Here is a 13394-nt window from a genome sequence, read left to right as displayed (position 1 = left end):
TCGTGCACTCTTAGAAGGACATGTTGTGTAGCTTGTCTGAGCGCCTCTGCACGTTCCCTGATGAGGGAAGCAGCATCCATGATGTGACCCAAAGTTTCATCTAGCACTTATTTATCTTTTGTTTGTACACCTCTGATTTTATCCAAGCCCATAAACCAAAATGCAGTGGCGCAACGTCTGGCGATCTTGGTGGTCAGTTACTTGTACTATTGCGACCAATCCAGTGATTAGGATAAGTGCAGTGGAGATATTGCCTCACATGTTTGGTAAAATGTGAAGGGGGTCTGCCACGTTGGAATTATATTGCTGTCCTCGTGGCCAAAGGAGTGTCGTCAAGGTGTTCAACGAACAATTTTTTCAAAAAATTAAAGTAATTCTGTCCTGTTATTCGCTCTTCTAAAACGACTGGATCTGTCAACAAGTTACCAATTATGCTGCACTAAAGATTGATCGAAAAAATGTTTTCCGGTGCAGCTTGTTCATTTTCCTGCGACCATCAATTATTAAGTGTGTTGTTGATGCCCTTCCATATAAACGTGGCTCCATTAGTGAATAGTATTAGCGGAAACAACTGACGATTCTCATTTAACCAATGACAAAATTCAAGTGGTGTGGGTTAGTCGTCAATGTGGACACACTGTATGTGATACGGGTACAAGCTTTACGCATGTAATATTTGCCATACAGGGGTTCATACGACACTGGCAAGTGCAGAAAGTCGCAGCGTGCTAGCAGTAGGACTAGGCTTTGCCGTTTCAGCGATGTGTTGCTGAACCTGCACAGGTTGTTAAACTACACGTTCGGAAGAAAAATGGGTCTTGAAAGATTACGTCCTGTTTTAAGCAAGGTGCTGAAAAGTCTGATAAACACTCTACGATCAGGAATTCGAAGTGTCGGAAAGCGCCGACGGTACTCTTCGACAGCAGCAGGAGCACTTACATCGCTGGAGCCGCAAACATAAGCCATATATGCATATTTTTCGTTAGTGGAAGTGAGTGGCATTTTAGCCAGCGCGGGTACAAATACAGTTAACTGATGCTTCTCTCTGATACTCTCTCTCTCTCTCTCTCTCTCTCTCTCCTTCTCACTTCTTCACTCACAACGCACCATGGATAACAGCGCATTCAACGGGCTAGCTTAATGGCGGAAACATGTCCCGAACACAGACGTTGAAAGCAACGAGGTAAACTGTCCTGAAATAGAACGTCAAAGATGTTGGGTGGGTAAGACACACATATGCGCGCCAGTAGCTGAAAAGCAATGTACATTAAATGTGCTCCATCTCGGAAACCATTCGGAATAAGGAATGTGTCCATATGAAGCTTTTTACTTCAAATGGGCGTTCCTGTCATATCCCTGAGTACTGAACATTTCTTCTGGGACGTCCTGTGTTGACAAATATAGCTGTTTTCTTATATTTTGGTTTTGTACTGTATGAAAGTCCGCCTGCTTAGTTGAGAGGTAACGTGCTTGCCTACATCGAAGGCCTGAGCTAGATTCCCGATCGGGTTGGAGATCTTCTCCGCCCCGAGGCTGGGTGTTGTGTTGTCCTCATCATCAAGTCACCCATTGGGGCACCACCTGAAATAGGACTTGCACCCGACGGCCAAACTTCTTCGGACGGGACCTCCCGGCCAACAATGCCACACGATTATTTCATCTTTTTACTGTCTCCAAAAAATTATGCACCTAGAAGACATGATCGGATGTCTATACAATATCGCACTCGTTTACGCCTTCAGCGGGTATGTAAATGATTAGAGTTGCAGTTCTCTCTGTCAGGCAGAAGGGCCACGAGAGTATATTAGCGTTGTTCGTGCTGTGTGTTGTTGTAAAGTCTGATAAAGTATGCAAGAGGCATTAACAGCGACAGATATTGAGTTATTACTGTGGAGGACACGGAGATGCCACATACCCGTGTCATCACTGTTACCAGCACTTGACAGGGTTTGAAAGGGACCTCATTGTGAGTCTCCATTTGGTCATCTGGTCGAATCGTGTAAGATCTATATGTGTGGGGCATTCAGATATGACAGTGGTCTGACGTTGAATTGCATGGAGACGTGAGAGCAGGAATACTCTTCGTCAAGGTGTCAGTGACGACGTCTGACGGCCACAAGGGTGGATCGCTCTGCTGTGCACCGAGCATATCGTAACCAATTCACATCTGAGCCTGCCATGCGATAACAAGCAATTAACTCCCTGCAACATCCCGTATCATCCCGCACTATTGGTCGTAGACTAGCAGCAGCAGCTGGACTAGGAAATTACTCTTCCATGCGTAGGCTGACGTTAACTCAATGATACAAACACTTGCATATGGTGTGGTGCCGTGACTGGGGATCATGGATTGTAGACGAATGCCGTTACACTACCTTCAGCGATGAATCGTGGTAATGCACATCCCTGCATGACCATCATTGGTGAGACTGGCGGCGACCTTGGGAGCAGACCCAATCTTCCATTGGTTTGGGCTCCTGATTTAATGGTGTGGGGAGCCAACGGATATGACGTGTGGTCACGGCCGGTAGTGACTGAAGGAACTCTTGACAGCGCAGTGGTACGACACGATTATCCTGCGTCCTCATGTGTTACCTCTCTCGTGACAGTATCATGGAGTCATTTTTCAATTGCTCGTCCACACATGGCACGTGTCTCTATGAACTGTCTGTTGAGATACTCCTGTCGCCAGCCGATTCAACATGTGGATCCTGTTCGGACGTCAGATCCGCCCGAGTGGTAGTGTCCAGGGTATCAAGGACCAGTTACAACAGATCTACCTCTCCATCTACATCCACATAGATACTCGACAAGCCATCGTACGGTGCGTGGTGGAGAGTACACCGTACCACTACTAGGTATGGGCCAGCTTGCCTCTGAACCGAATAAGTGCATACTTGTAGACCGGAGTGGATGCAACTTTATACTACTAAGTGAGGTCAAACTACCAAGTTCCCTGTAAATTTAACTGGGTTTGGTAGTCACTGAAATACCATCGCATACAATCTCAACCCATGAAGTTTCATTTCGTTTCCTCCTTCCGTTCTACATGCTTCACTTTTTTTCTCAGGCAATGTATAGAAAATGTTTCACGAAGTTTATCCAATTCAAAAAACTTTTATTCTTCCTAACACTCCTCCTTCAACATACGCATTTCCTGGCAGACGTATCCTATTTTCCAACACACTGGTAACCAGTATCTTCAAGGTTATGAAAGAAAAACTCCAGAAGGTTAAGCAAATGAAGATAAGGAAAAACAGTAAGGTAGGCACTACAAACTTAGTTCATTATTCGGATTAGAAATAAAAGAAATAGATACAGGAATGGAGTTTATACTAAACATTCACATTTAGTAAATAAATACAAAAAACTTTGCTATAGTGTCGGATACCTCATAGAAAGATCAATCTCCTAGAAGGACTGCCCCCAGAACGGGAATGAGGATCTCGATAGAAAAGTCCAAGTTCATGACGAATAACAAATATGGACCGAAATTCCTTGAAACAGAGATAGAGTAGATTATGATGGTATGGAAAGGCTAGTGCTTCGGTGACTCCAGATTTGAAAATGGGCTGGGGAAAAACGGGGTTAGGCGGTGGTGGTAAGTTCCTATAGGACCAAACTGCTGGGGCCATCGGTCTCTAGGCTTACACACTACTTAATCTAATTTAAACTAACTTTCACCAAGGACAACACAAACACCCATGCCCGAGGGAGGACTCGAGCCTCCCACGTGGCGAGCCGCGTGAACGGTGGCAAGGCGCCTAAGACCTCGCGGCGGCGGGGGGGGGGGGGGGGGGGGGGGGGGGGATGGGGGGTTTAGGCGACTGTATCTCAAAGATGGAGAGAGCACGTGGTCTGACTAAAATCGTTTACAACAAAAAGGGCATCTCCTAGAATGCCATAATAAAACGCTACAATACTATTGTCAAAAAAAGTAGTAAATCCTGGAAAGGAGAAAAGGAGAATCCTACGAAAAATGATGGGTGCGATCTAGACTGAGACCGAGTGGAAACTTGAAAGTAACAAAGAAGTCTTCCAGAACGTGGAGAGTATCTCGGGGTTCATGAGGGAAAGGAGGCTGGTGTTTCTTAGCGACTGCACAGAATGGAAAAAAATAGTCTATCCAAATAAATATTTGATTAACTCTGGCACAAGAAGACATTCCCGAAGGGAATTAAAGAGGTTCGGGGAGATCTGAGAGGCTCAACGCCCTGTAAGCCCTCATATTAGAATGGGACGTGTTTCGAAACAGAATACGAAGTTTGAAAGAGTTTCAGGTTGAAACAAGAGCTACAAAGACCGAAAGAACATGGATAGAAAACAAAAGCAACAGTAAAGCGACCATGTGAAGGGCTACTGGAAACACTTTAACTCCGGCCAAAGAGGACAAAATGAAGTTGTAACGTGATCAGTTCCAAAGAAAAAAATAGTCTTTTACTATTTACTCACTAGTGTTACACAAATGGTCTCCTTCATGAAACGTGACATTAGTTTGCAGCAGAATAAGCTGTCTCACTACGGGAGGAAGAAATGGTGACTAGTGGATCTCTTTTCGAAGTGACATACAGTTAGTAGGCGTGTATATCGCGGTCTGCACATTTAATGACAAATGCTACAGTTGCTGCTCATAGAACGCATAAATTGCTCGTTTGATTTATCTGCGCTTGTATCAACTTGCATCTGACGACAACGTTGCCCGTCGCAGATCCCAGTCGATACATATTTTCATATACAGGGTAGTAGACATGCATTTAAAATGGTAGTAGAATGTCTGAATATCTAGGATAGGATTTAAAATATTTCCTGTTGCACATAGAATAGTGTTGAGGCAGTTCACTCTCGTAAGACCAGCTTCATTACGTTAATACTCTGTATCTATGAACGCAGTCACCTCTTTTTCAGAGGTTCTGGTGAGATGCTTACATTAAATGTAGGGAAACGCAACGGATTTGATGTGAAGTCTAATACTTATTACTCCTACTGTATTTGTTAAAAAAGTCACGAACGAAAGATAGGGGAAAAATAATTCGTATGCTCGCAAATTTTTATACGAGTACAGTGGTAGGACGAAGTACCATGAGCAACATACTAAAAATAACGACCGGGAGGGGATGGGGGAGGATTGAGGGGGATAGAAATCACGTTTTTATGTTTTTCTTACATAACTCGAAAGATGGAGTCTCTAGCGAAAACATGTTACAGTACAAAATGAAACTGCGTTAAATTTCCTATAAAATGTGCTATTAACTTTTTCTTTAGGGCTAACAGTTCGCGCAATAGAGGGGTTGGAAAAACTGCAGGTTAGTGACAAAACATATTTTTATTATTTTTTAATGTCAACTGAACTTAGAAAGTAACAAAATCTGTATTACTTATTATAAACAAACATCTTGTCTTGAATGTGTCCATTTCAAAAATCAGCAGTTGAATCTCTCGCATTATCTTCTTACAGATCGAGTAACGTTTGCCATTTGTACACGTACTACGGCGCCTGACGCACACCATGGAGCGTGGAGTGCTTGCTTTTCGACATCCATATAGTCCATCACGCCCAACAGTACATTGGCAAAACATGTTGTTCTGTACAATAAACATTTTGTACTCAATGTATAATGACTGGCCGAAAGTAACAAAGCAAATTACGGTAGCTTTGTGTGGTGAGCGTGTTGTAAAGCCGTGTACACCGTCTTTGAGTCACTTGATGATTAATTAATGAATGGTAGGGAGGGTACTTCACTTATTTCACCATTAATTTTACTGCTCGCGGACTGCATAAACCACTTCCATTCAGGCACTGTTGTTACGTGTAGACTTGGCTGCTCGGAGTGGAGCCATTACCACATGTTTACAGCATATCTTGCAAGGTGGCTGTGAATATGTAGGTTAGAATGGGACGGATCATATCCAGTCTTTTTACTATAAATTTCCATTTCTTCCAGTACCTCGAGAAACCGCCCCACGGGTGCAGTGTGCTGCACTTCATGCATTATGGTTAATATCTTGAGTAGAATGCTTTTCTGTAGCAATATGCTCGTCGAAGATGGTAACCACAATATGTAAGTGCTGTACACCGGACCCAAGCGAAGGTTATAATAAATAGAAATTTATAATAAGAACGGAAATTCTGCAGAAATAATACTCAATGAGCAACGCGAGTAATATTTTTGGTGACCTACTTTGCATAGTGGATAGTGGTTTCATATCATTAATGTGCCGACACAGAGTAAAATCCAAGTCTAGAGCGTTTTCTACATGGGGAACTGCCAACACAGATTCTCCGTCTACCCCACTGCTCGCTTCTCTCTTGGTTTAACACTGACTCTGTTACCACTCTTGCAGGGAGGTGTTGCCTCATCCACAGGGGACAACCATTGTCAGTTAACACCAGTTTTAATGTCAGACCGAAGCACAGTTTACATCTAAATCATGCTCCGAAAGCCACCTAATGGTGTGTGGCGGAGGGTACTTTCGGTACTACTATCTGATCCCTCCAACCCTGTTCCACTCGCGAATAGTGCGTGGGAAGAATGATTGTCGGTAAGCTGTATTGGTTCTAATTTCTCGAATTTCCTCCTCGTGGTCAATGTGGGGGGAAGCAATATGTTGGTTAACTCCTCCTGAAAAGTGCTGTCCCGAAATTTCAATAGCATATCTCTCCGTGATGCACGTCTCTCTTGTAACGTCTGCCAGTGGAGTTTGCTTAGCATCTCTGCAACGCTCTCTCGCTCTTCGTTGGATCTTCTCTATCTCCTCTATCAGCCCTACCTGATAGGGATCCCAGATAGATGGACAGTACTCAAAAATCGGGTGAACAAGCGCCTTATAAGCCACTTCCTTCGTGGATGAGTTGCGTTTCCTTAAGGTTCTTCCGATGAATCTGTCTTGTGTCTACTTTTCCCACTATCTGTTTTATATAGTCATTCCACTTAAGGGCGCTCTGGATAGTTATGCCTAGATATTTTACGGCAGTTAGATCCAGTTTATTCAAAATATAGAAATTAAATTTCTTGGTATACTCTTTGTTTCAATTGGATACCGTCTGATAATTTAGTTTCTGTTCTTATGTAACATTGACATAGTTTTGTGGATGTTATATTTGTATTGGGATAACGAATTTCGTGAACGTTTTTGAACTTGTCTCCACAATTTTATAAGTGTCATGATAATGTTCGCGTTTCCTCCTGTTTGTTTCTCAAAACTGTAACTGGACGTCCTTGTGCGCCACCTGCCAGTTATAACTGGTAAACAACTTTGGTCGCGGGCGAGGACGCGTAGCGATTAATGTGCTGCGGGTTGTATACGCTAACAGCCATGGTTCGACAAGCCTTTGGATATTGGGCAGTTACGCTTATTAACGTTGTTGTTATCTTTCACATTGTTCTTAGCTACTACTTATAGCGTTAGCATGTAGATTTTTTACTATTTTTAACATTTTAATATTTTTATAAAAATGATTTTTTAAGTGTGGTTTTACCCCACATCATTTAACAATAAACATAAATTCCATACCATTGAAACACTATTTTTATAATCTATGATTTTTCAGTTCCCTGCTTTCCGCAAACTACTAGTACTAAGAACAAAATGAGTAAGACATTTTGTACAGATAATTTAATATATTTTACTTTTGAACTGAAAGAGCGAAAAAATGCCCATCAGATCCCCCCCCCCCCCCCCCCCCTCATGTCCTCAGGCTAACCCCTAACGGGTCAGAATTTTTAATACGTTGTTCATGTCACTACCTTCCACCACCATACAAAAATTTGCAACTACACGAGTTATATCCCACATTACATCTTCTTTTGGTCTTCGTTGACCGTGCTATATGTTTAACTAAGTTCACTGGTTGAATAAAAATTAATACGGGCATTACAAATCCAATTCCTTCTGCTCCTATTCATTTAGGGTCAATAAATTGCAGAGCCTCAGAATAAGAAAGTAAATTAGTGGTTTTGAAACAAGAGTTAAGTAACATAACATGAGATATAGTAGGGATATCGTGAGAAAGCACAAACAGAATTAAAAACAGGACAGGTTTTATTGTAAAGGAATAGGCCAGGGCAGAAATTAGGGTGTAGGTTTTACTACAAAACAAGATAACTAAAAACTCTATTAGATGCAACGAATATATCCTCACCAGGATAGCAAAATTAGTTCCAAAAAGAAACAAAATATACTGCATGGAAGTCATTCAAGTCTATGAATCAATCTGCTCACGCTCTGGTGTGAATGTAGAAAATCTCCATGCCGTGTTCGAGAAACCGATTAGTGGCAGCAAATCGCACTGCAGTATGATAGTGGAGAACTTTGGGTAAGATACCATAAACGACGTTAGTAGAATGTGCTGACATGAACAACACGTCTGTGCTTATCTCGTTCTTCGAAAAAAAAAAAAATAGAAAGTGGACTGCCCATATACCAACTGAAACTAAAAATAAGACTGGCTACAAGAAATAATAAGTCCACATTTCGTTGTCTAGTGGTTAGCGTCGTTGCTTCTAGATTGCGAGGCCCCGGGTTCATTTCCAAACCACGTTCGAGATTTTCTTCCCTTGGGGACTGGGCATTTGAGTTGTCCTAATCATATTATTTCCTGTTCATCGAAACGCAAGTCGCCGAAGTGGCCTCAAATAGAAAGACTTGCACGCGACCGCCGAACAACCTCAGATGGTAGTTGTCAAAGAATAATGAGACTTGTAAAGCTCCTAAACCACTTTCGAAATGTAAGTGATCATAGGTTCGTAAGATGAAGAGTGGCAACGGATACAAAGCTAGAAAGAAACAGACTCTCCGGTTAGAAAGCCTGAAATATGGCTGATGGGAATATAAGGACAATGAGTTAGAACAAATTAAATTAAGCAACAAGTGCAGCATCTTAGGAAATGAAAATTAAACTGACATAGACGATAGGTGGCAATTATGTAACTAAGTTGGTTACGTAAACGGCCAAAGACATTGCAAGCATGAAGAAAGCAGAATCTCAATTAGAATAGGGCATCTATTAAAGAGAGAGATCGTTTCGAGCTACGGTAATAGGAACATGATAGGATGTGCTGAATTAAACCAAACTATTCACAAAGGTAAGAATTATTATTTTTTATTTTAAGTGCACTGCACTTTACAAAAGGTTAATTCTTTCTTAAACTGCAGTATACTTAAGGAAGGGAGTAAACAAACAAATAGTTTGCATAATATGGCCATCCAAACTAACCTATTATGATTACATGCCTTCAAGAGGATGTCGGACTATAAATGAAAAGTTTGTAAGAGAAACAATTGAAAATAAAGAGTAGGAAGAAAAACAAAATATATTGGGTATACATCAACGTCTGTCTATTGAAATGGTAGGTGGCGCAGTGACTAACAACACAGAGAAAATCTTAGAGTCATTTGAAGATTTCTTAACATGTTTCTGTCCTTCAAAAGATGAAGCAGGGTCACGGATAAATAATAACGGAAATAATAAAATTCTGGAAGTAATGCCAAACGAGGTTTATAAAGCCTTTTGTAGTATGAAGAACGTGGAGGTACCGTGTCATGTAGAAGTTTCAGTACAAATGATTAAAACTAGAGGAATAGTTATACAAAAGAATTTTTAAAATTACGCATAGAATGCTTGCGAAAGAAAATAATTCCCTGGAACTGGAGCAACACTGCAATTATTCTATTTGCAAAGGAACGGAGCAAATATTATACAAAATATCCAAGAAATTCTAAATAACAATAATGCAAAGGAGTCATTTAGCTTTAGAAGTGTTTACAGCACAACTAGTCAGGAATAAGGGACAATATAACAGATCAGAGAAATGAGTATGAGTTACCACCGTGTCTGGCATTTAGAGATTTTGAGAAAGTTTTGACTCAGTTTCAACTAACACTGTACTCAAATCCGGTGACAAACAAGGCGTTGTTTCAGCCTATGTTAATACACTGAAGAATACATACGTCAGTGCTAGTGTCTCCATTAGACCTTACCCTGATAGAGAGAAACTCACAATTGTTGGAGGAGCCACGTAATGCCATATCACTAAACTATTCTCAGCAGCCTTAGAAGAAGTAATCAGTTCCTTAAACAAGAAAAACATAACTCCCACGTGTCAATGGTGTATCTGAAGCAGCCTCGTTTTGATGGTGACATTTTGCTACTAGGCTTTAGCACTGTTTAAGTTTATAAATTGAAACAGTGTAGTGACATAACCAACTCTTTTTTCCGAGAATCTCTGCCTTCCCCTGCTGTTTTTATCCTCAAGGAACATGGAAGGTATTCCTTGATGCCTTAACACTTGTATTATCGTCCTGTCCCTTCTTCTTGTCAAAGTTTTCACGTGTTTCTCTCTTTGCCGACTTAGCGGAGAACTTCCTCATTTCTTATCAGTATGCCTAATTTTTAACATCCTTCCGTATAAACATATCACAAACTCTTCGATACTCCTCTTTCTCAGTTCTCCAGTAGCCCATGATTTCACTTACGTCCAATGCTTTGCTCCAGTCGTACAGTCTCAGAAATTTCTTCCTCGACCAACATATCGAATTTTAAATAGTAGAAATTAACACTGTATTCAGTTAACAAAAGGGCGAACTGATGTAATTTGAACAGCTGTAGAGAGACGAATACAAATGGCCTGCAGTGTTTTCGGGAAATGGAATAGGTTCTTCTAAAGTAATTTCATTATGTACTTGTAAAGGATAGATTATGATCAATGAGTTTTACCAGTTTGCAATGAGACATAAACTTTTAATCTGAAAACCATTCGAAAACTGAGGTTTGCTCAGCGAATTATGGAATTTACTTTAAAAATGGTTCAAATGGCTCTGAGCACTATGGGACTTAACATCTATGGTCATCAGTCCCCTAGAACTTAGAACTACTTAAACCTAACTAACCTAAGGACATCACACACATCCATGCCCGAGGCAGGATTCGAACCTGCGACCGTAGCAGTCGCGCGGCCCTGAACTGAGCGCCTAGAACCGCTAGACCACGGCGGCCGGCGGAGATTTACTTCTTTGGTAACTAGTAGTATAGACCGGAAAACAAACAAATACATCAGGTAATAGTCCGCCCCCGGTAGCTGAGTGGTCAGCGTGAGAGAATGTCAATCCTAAGAGTCCGGTTTGGATTCCCGGCTGGGTCGGAGATTTTCTCCGTTCAGGGGCTGGATGTTGTGCTGTCCTAATCATCACCATTTCATCCCCATCGACGAGCAAGTCGCCGAAGTGGCTTCAAATCGAAAGACTTGCACCTGGCGAACGATCCACCAGAGGGGAGGCCCTAGTCACACGACATTTACATTTATTTTTATAAGGCAATAAACTTCAATGAATGACGTAAATATCAAAGTGAAGGTGGGCCGCACATGTAGCCAGGGGAATCACCGATGGTAGATGAACCAAAGAAATTCTTTGCTGGATTACAAGAGAGGGCAAAAGACCCAGACGACGATCTAATGGAAGATGGGTAGGTGGCATTAAAAAAACAGCAGGATTAACGGTCAATAGTACATCAGGTTCTTGCTACTGCTTCTCTGTACCTTTAAAGCAGAAATAACAGAAAATGTGAAACTGACTATAGAGTAACCATAAACATACTAAAATTGATAACCATGCAAGAGTGGTCAAAATGGTTCAAATGGCTCTGAGCACTATGGGAATTAACTTCTGAGGTCATCAGTCCCCTAGAACTTAGAACTACTTAAACCTAACTAACCTAAGGACATCGCACACATCCATGCCCGAGGCAGGATTCAAACCTGTGACCACAGCAGCAGTCCAGTTCCGGACTGAAGCGCTTAGAACCGCATGGCCACGGCGGCCGGCCTGCAAGAGTGTATAATTTCGTTACGAACACGAGCTCATTAACATTAGCTTTAATTAAGAAAACGGTAACATAGTATGATGCGTCCTTGTCATTACAGATCCTAATTTCTCATTACCAATGTATCTTACAAGATTTTTCAGAGTTTATATCACGGGAAACGAAGCCTACCTCTCGACTCTTGGAATTTCAAATAATACTGTACTTATAATATCAAATTTTGGTTTGTGTAAAATCATTAATCACTACCTGTATCCACCACAAAATGTTTTGCGATAGAACACTACAAGGTCCTTAAAATCTAAGTTTGTGCATTATACATACCTGTAAGTCCCAGTCAGCGGCCATATTGTTTTTTTAATAGTCAAGTATAGTCAGGAAAAGTATCAAGTAAGAAGTACAAGTAAGTTTATCTATAATTATGTAACCGTGTACGATAAAACATGAGCCAACCTCACCATTCGTAATTTTTGTACTTCTTGGTAATAATAGAAGAAATCATATGTGCGTGTTATCTACAACTATACAACTGTGTACGATAAAACGTGAGCCACCCTTACTACTCTTAATCTGTAATACTTCTTGGTAATGATAGAATAAATCATATGTGTGCGTTGTGTACTTCATATATGCAGTGACTTAGATGTAAGCCATGGGACACATAAATAGACGCAATAGTGACGAAGTACTTGCATGCATGTTGCAGCCCTCGTTGGTGCCCTGGCCATGGGAACAACTTTCATCCTCTCTCCTGTTGCGGGCGTCCTCACCGACCGCTTTGGAATCCGCCTGACAACGTTCGTTGGCGGCGCGCTGGCCTCGGGTGGAATGTTCCTCTCCTCTTTGGTGGAACCAGTACGTAAGCATTAAATCATACTGTTTACACACGTGGCAGAAGCTACAGGTAAATCCTCACTAGATGGCTTAGCCCCTTTTTTGCCTGTGGCCACGTGCGAGAGCCCGTGCTTTATGTCGACTATCTAGCTTATCTGTGGCTTGATAGCGAGTAGTGGCGTATACTTGTATCTAATGACTTCTAGCGGTCACCTCTAGCACCCGGTTTTGGAATAGCACGCATCGCCCGCCTTTCCGAACTGTGAGCTTACCGCTTTAGGTCAGGTTTCAACGTGCACTGTCTGTAAGCTGTTTCTTGTTTCTGATTATACCAGTTTTTGGTGATGTTTTATTATGTTTAAGCAAGTCAGGACTACTAATCATCTCATACTACACAAAAGAACGATGTGTAGTGTCAGTCTGTAACCATCGTCAGGTAAGAGCCCACTCATCTCCTCTTCACTGCTTGTAACCACGGAACCTGCAAGCTGTTGACCTGAGAAAAGCTATATCAGTGTGCTGGATGAATTACGAAATGATCAGAAGTCAGTAACCTCCGACAGTGACAATGAAAGCGATATAGTCGCACCGCATAATGCTGCATTTTCTTTATGTGGATGTAGTCAGAGTCCAGAATAATATTCAGCTGGTCAAGATACACTGTGTATGAAGGAGTCGGAGTTGCGGCGATTGCCGGGGTTGTGGGGACATCAATGTGCTCGCCAAAAAGAAGAGCAAAAAG

At 41.7% G+C, this 13394-nt stretch overlaps 1 protein-coding gene across 2 annotated transcripts in view; it reads left to right on the top strand.

Annotated features, from left to right (window-relative positions):
- The window catches only part of LOC126297622 (monocarboxylate transporter 10), a 428114-nt gene that overhangs the window by 233606 nt on the left and 181114 nt on the right, over nucleotides 1-13394 (top strand). For both annotated transcript variants that reach the window (XM_049988638.1, XM_049988637.1), the window contains exon 2: nucleotides 12525-12673. In XM_049988638.1, coding sequence (XP_049844595.1) covers nucleotides 12525-12673 — 149 coding nt within the window. The remainder of the gene's footprint in view (nucleotides 1-12524; nucleotides 12674-13394) is intronic.

Source organism: Schistocerca gregaria, chromosome X (genome assembly GCF_023897955.1).
Source record: "Schistocerca gregaria isolate iqSchGreg1 chromosome X, iqSchGreg1.2, whole genome shotgun sequence".
NCBI lineage: Eukaryota > Metazoa > Arthropoda > Insecta > Orthoptera > Acrididae > Schistocerca > Schistocerca gregaria.
Note: the sequence above shows the minus strand (reverse complement) of the source record. Positions and strands in the feature narration are given on the sequence as shown.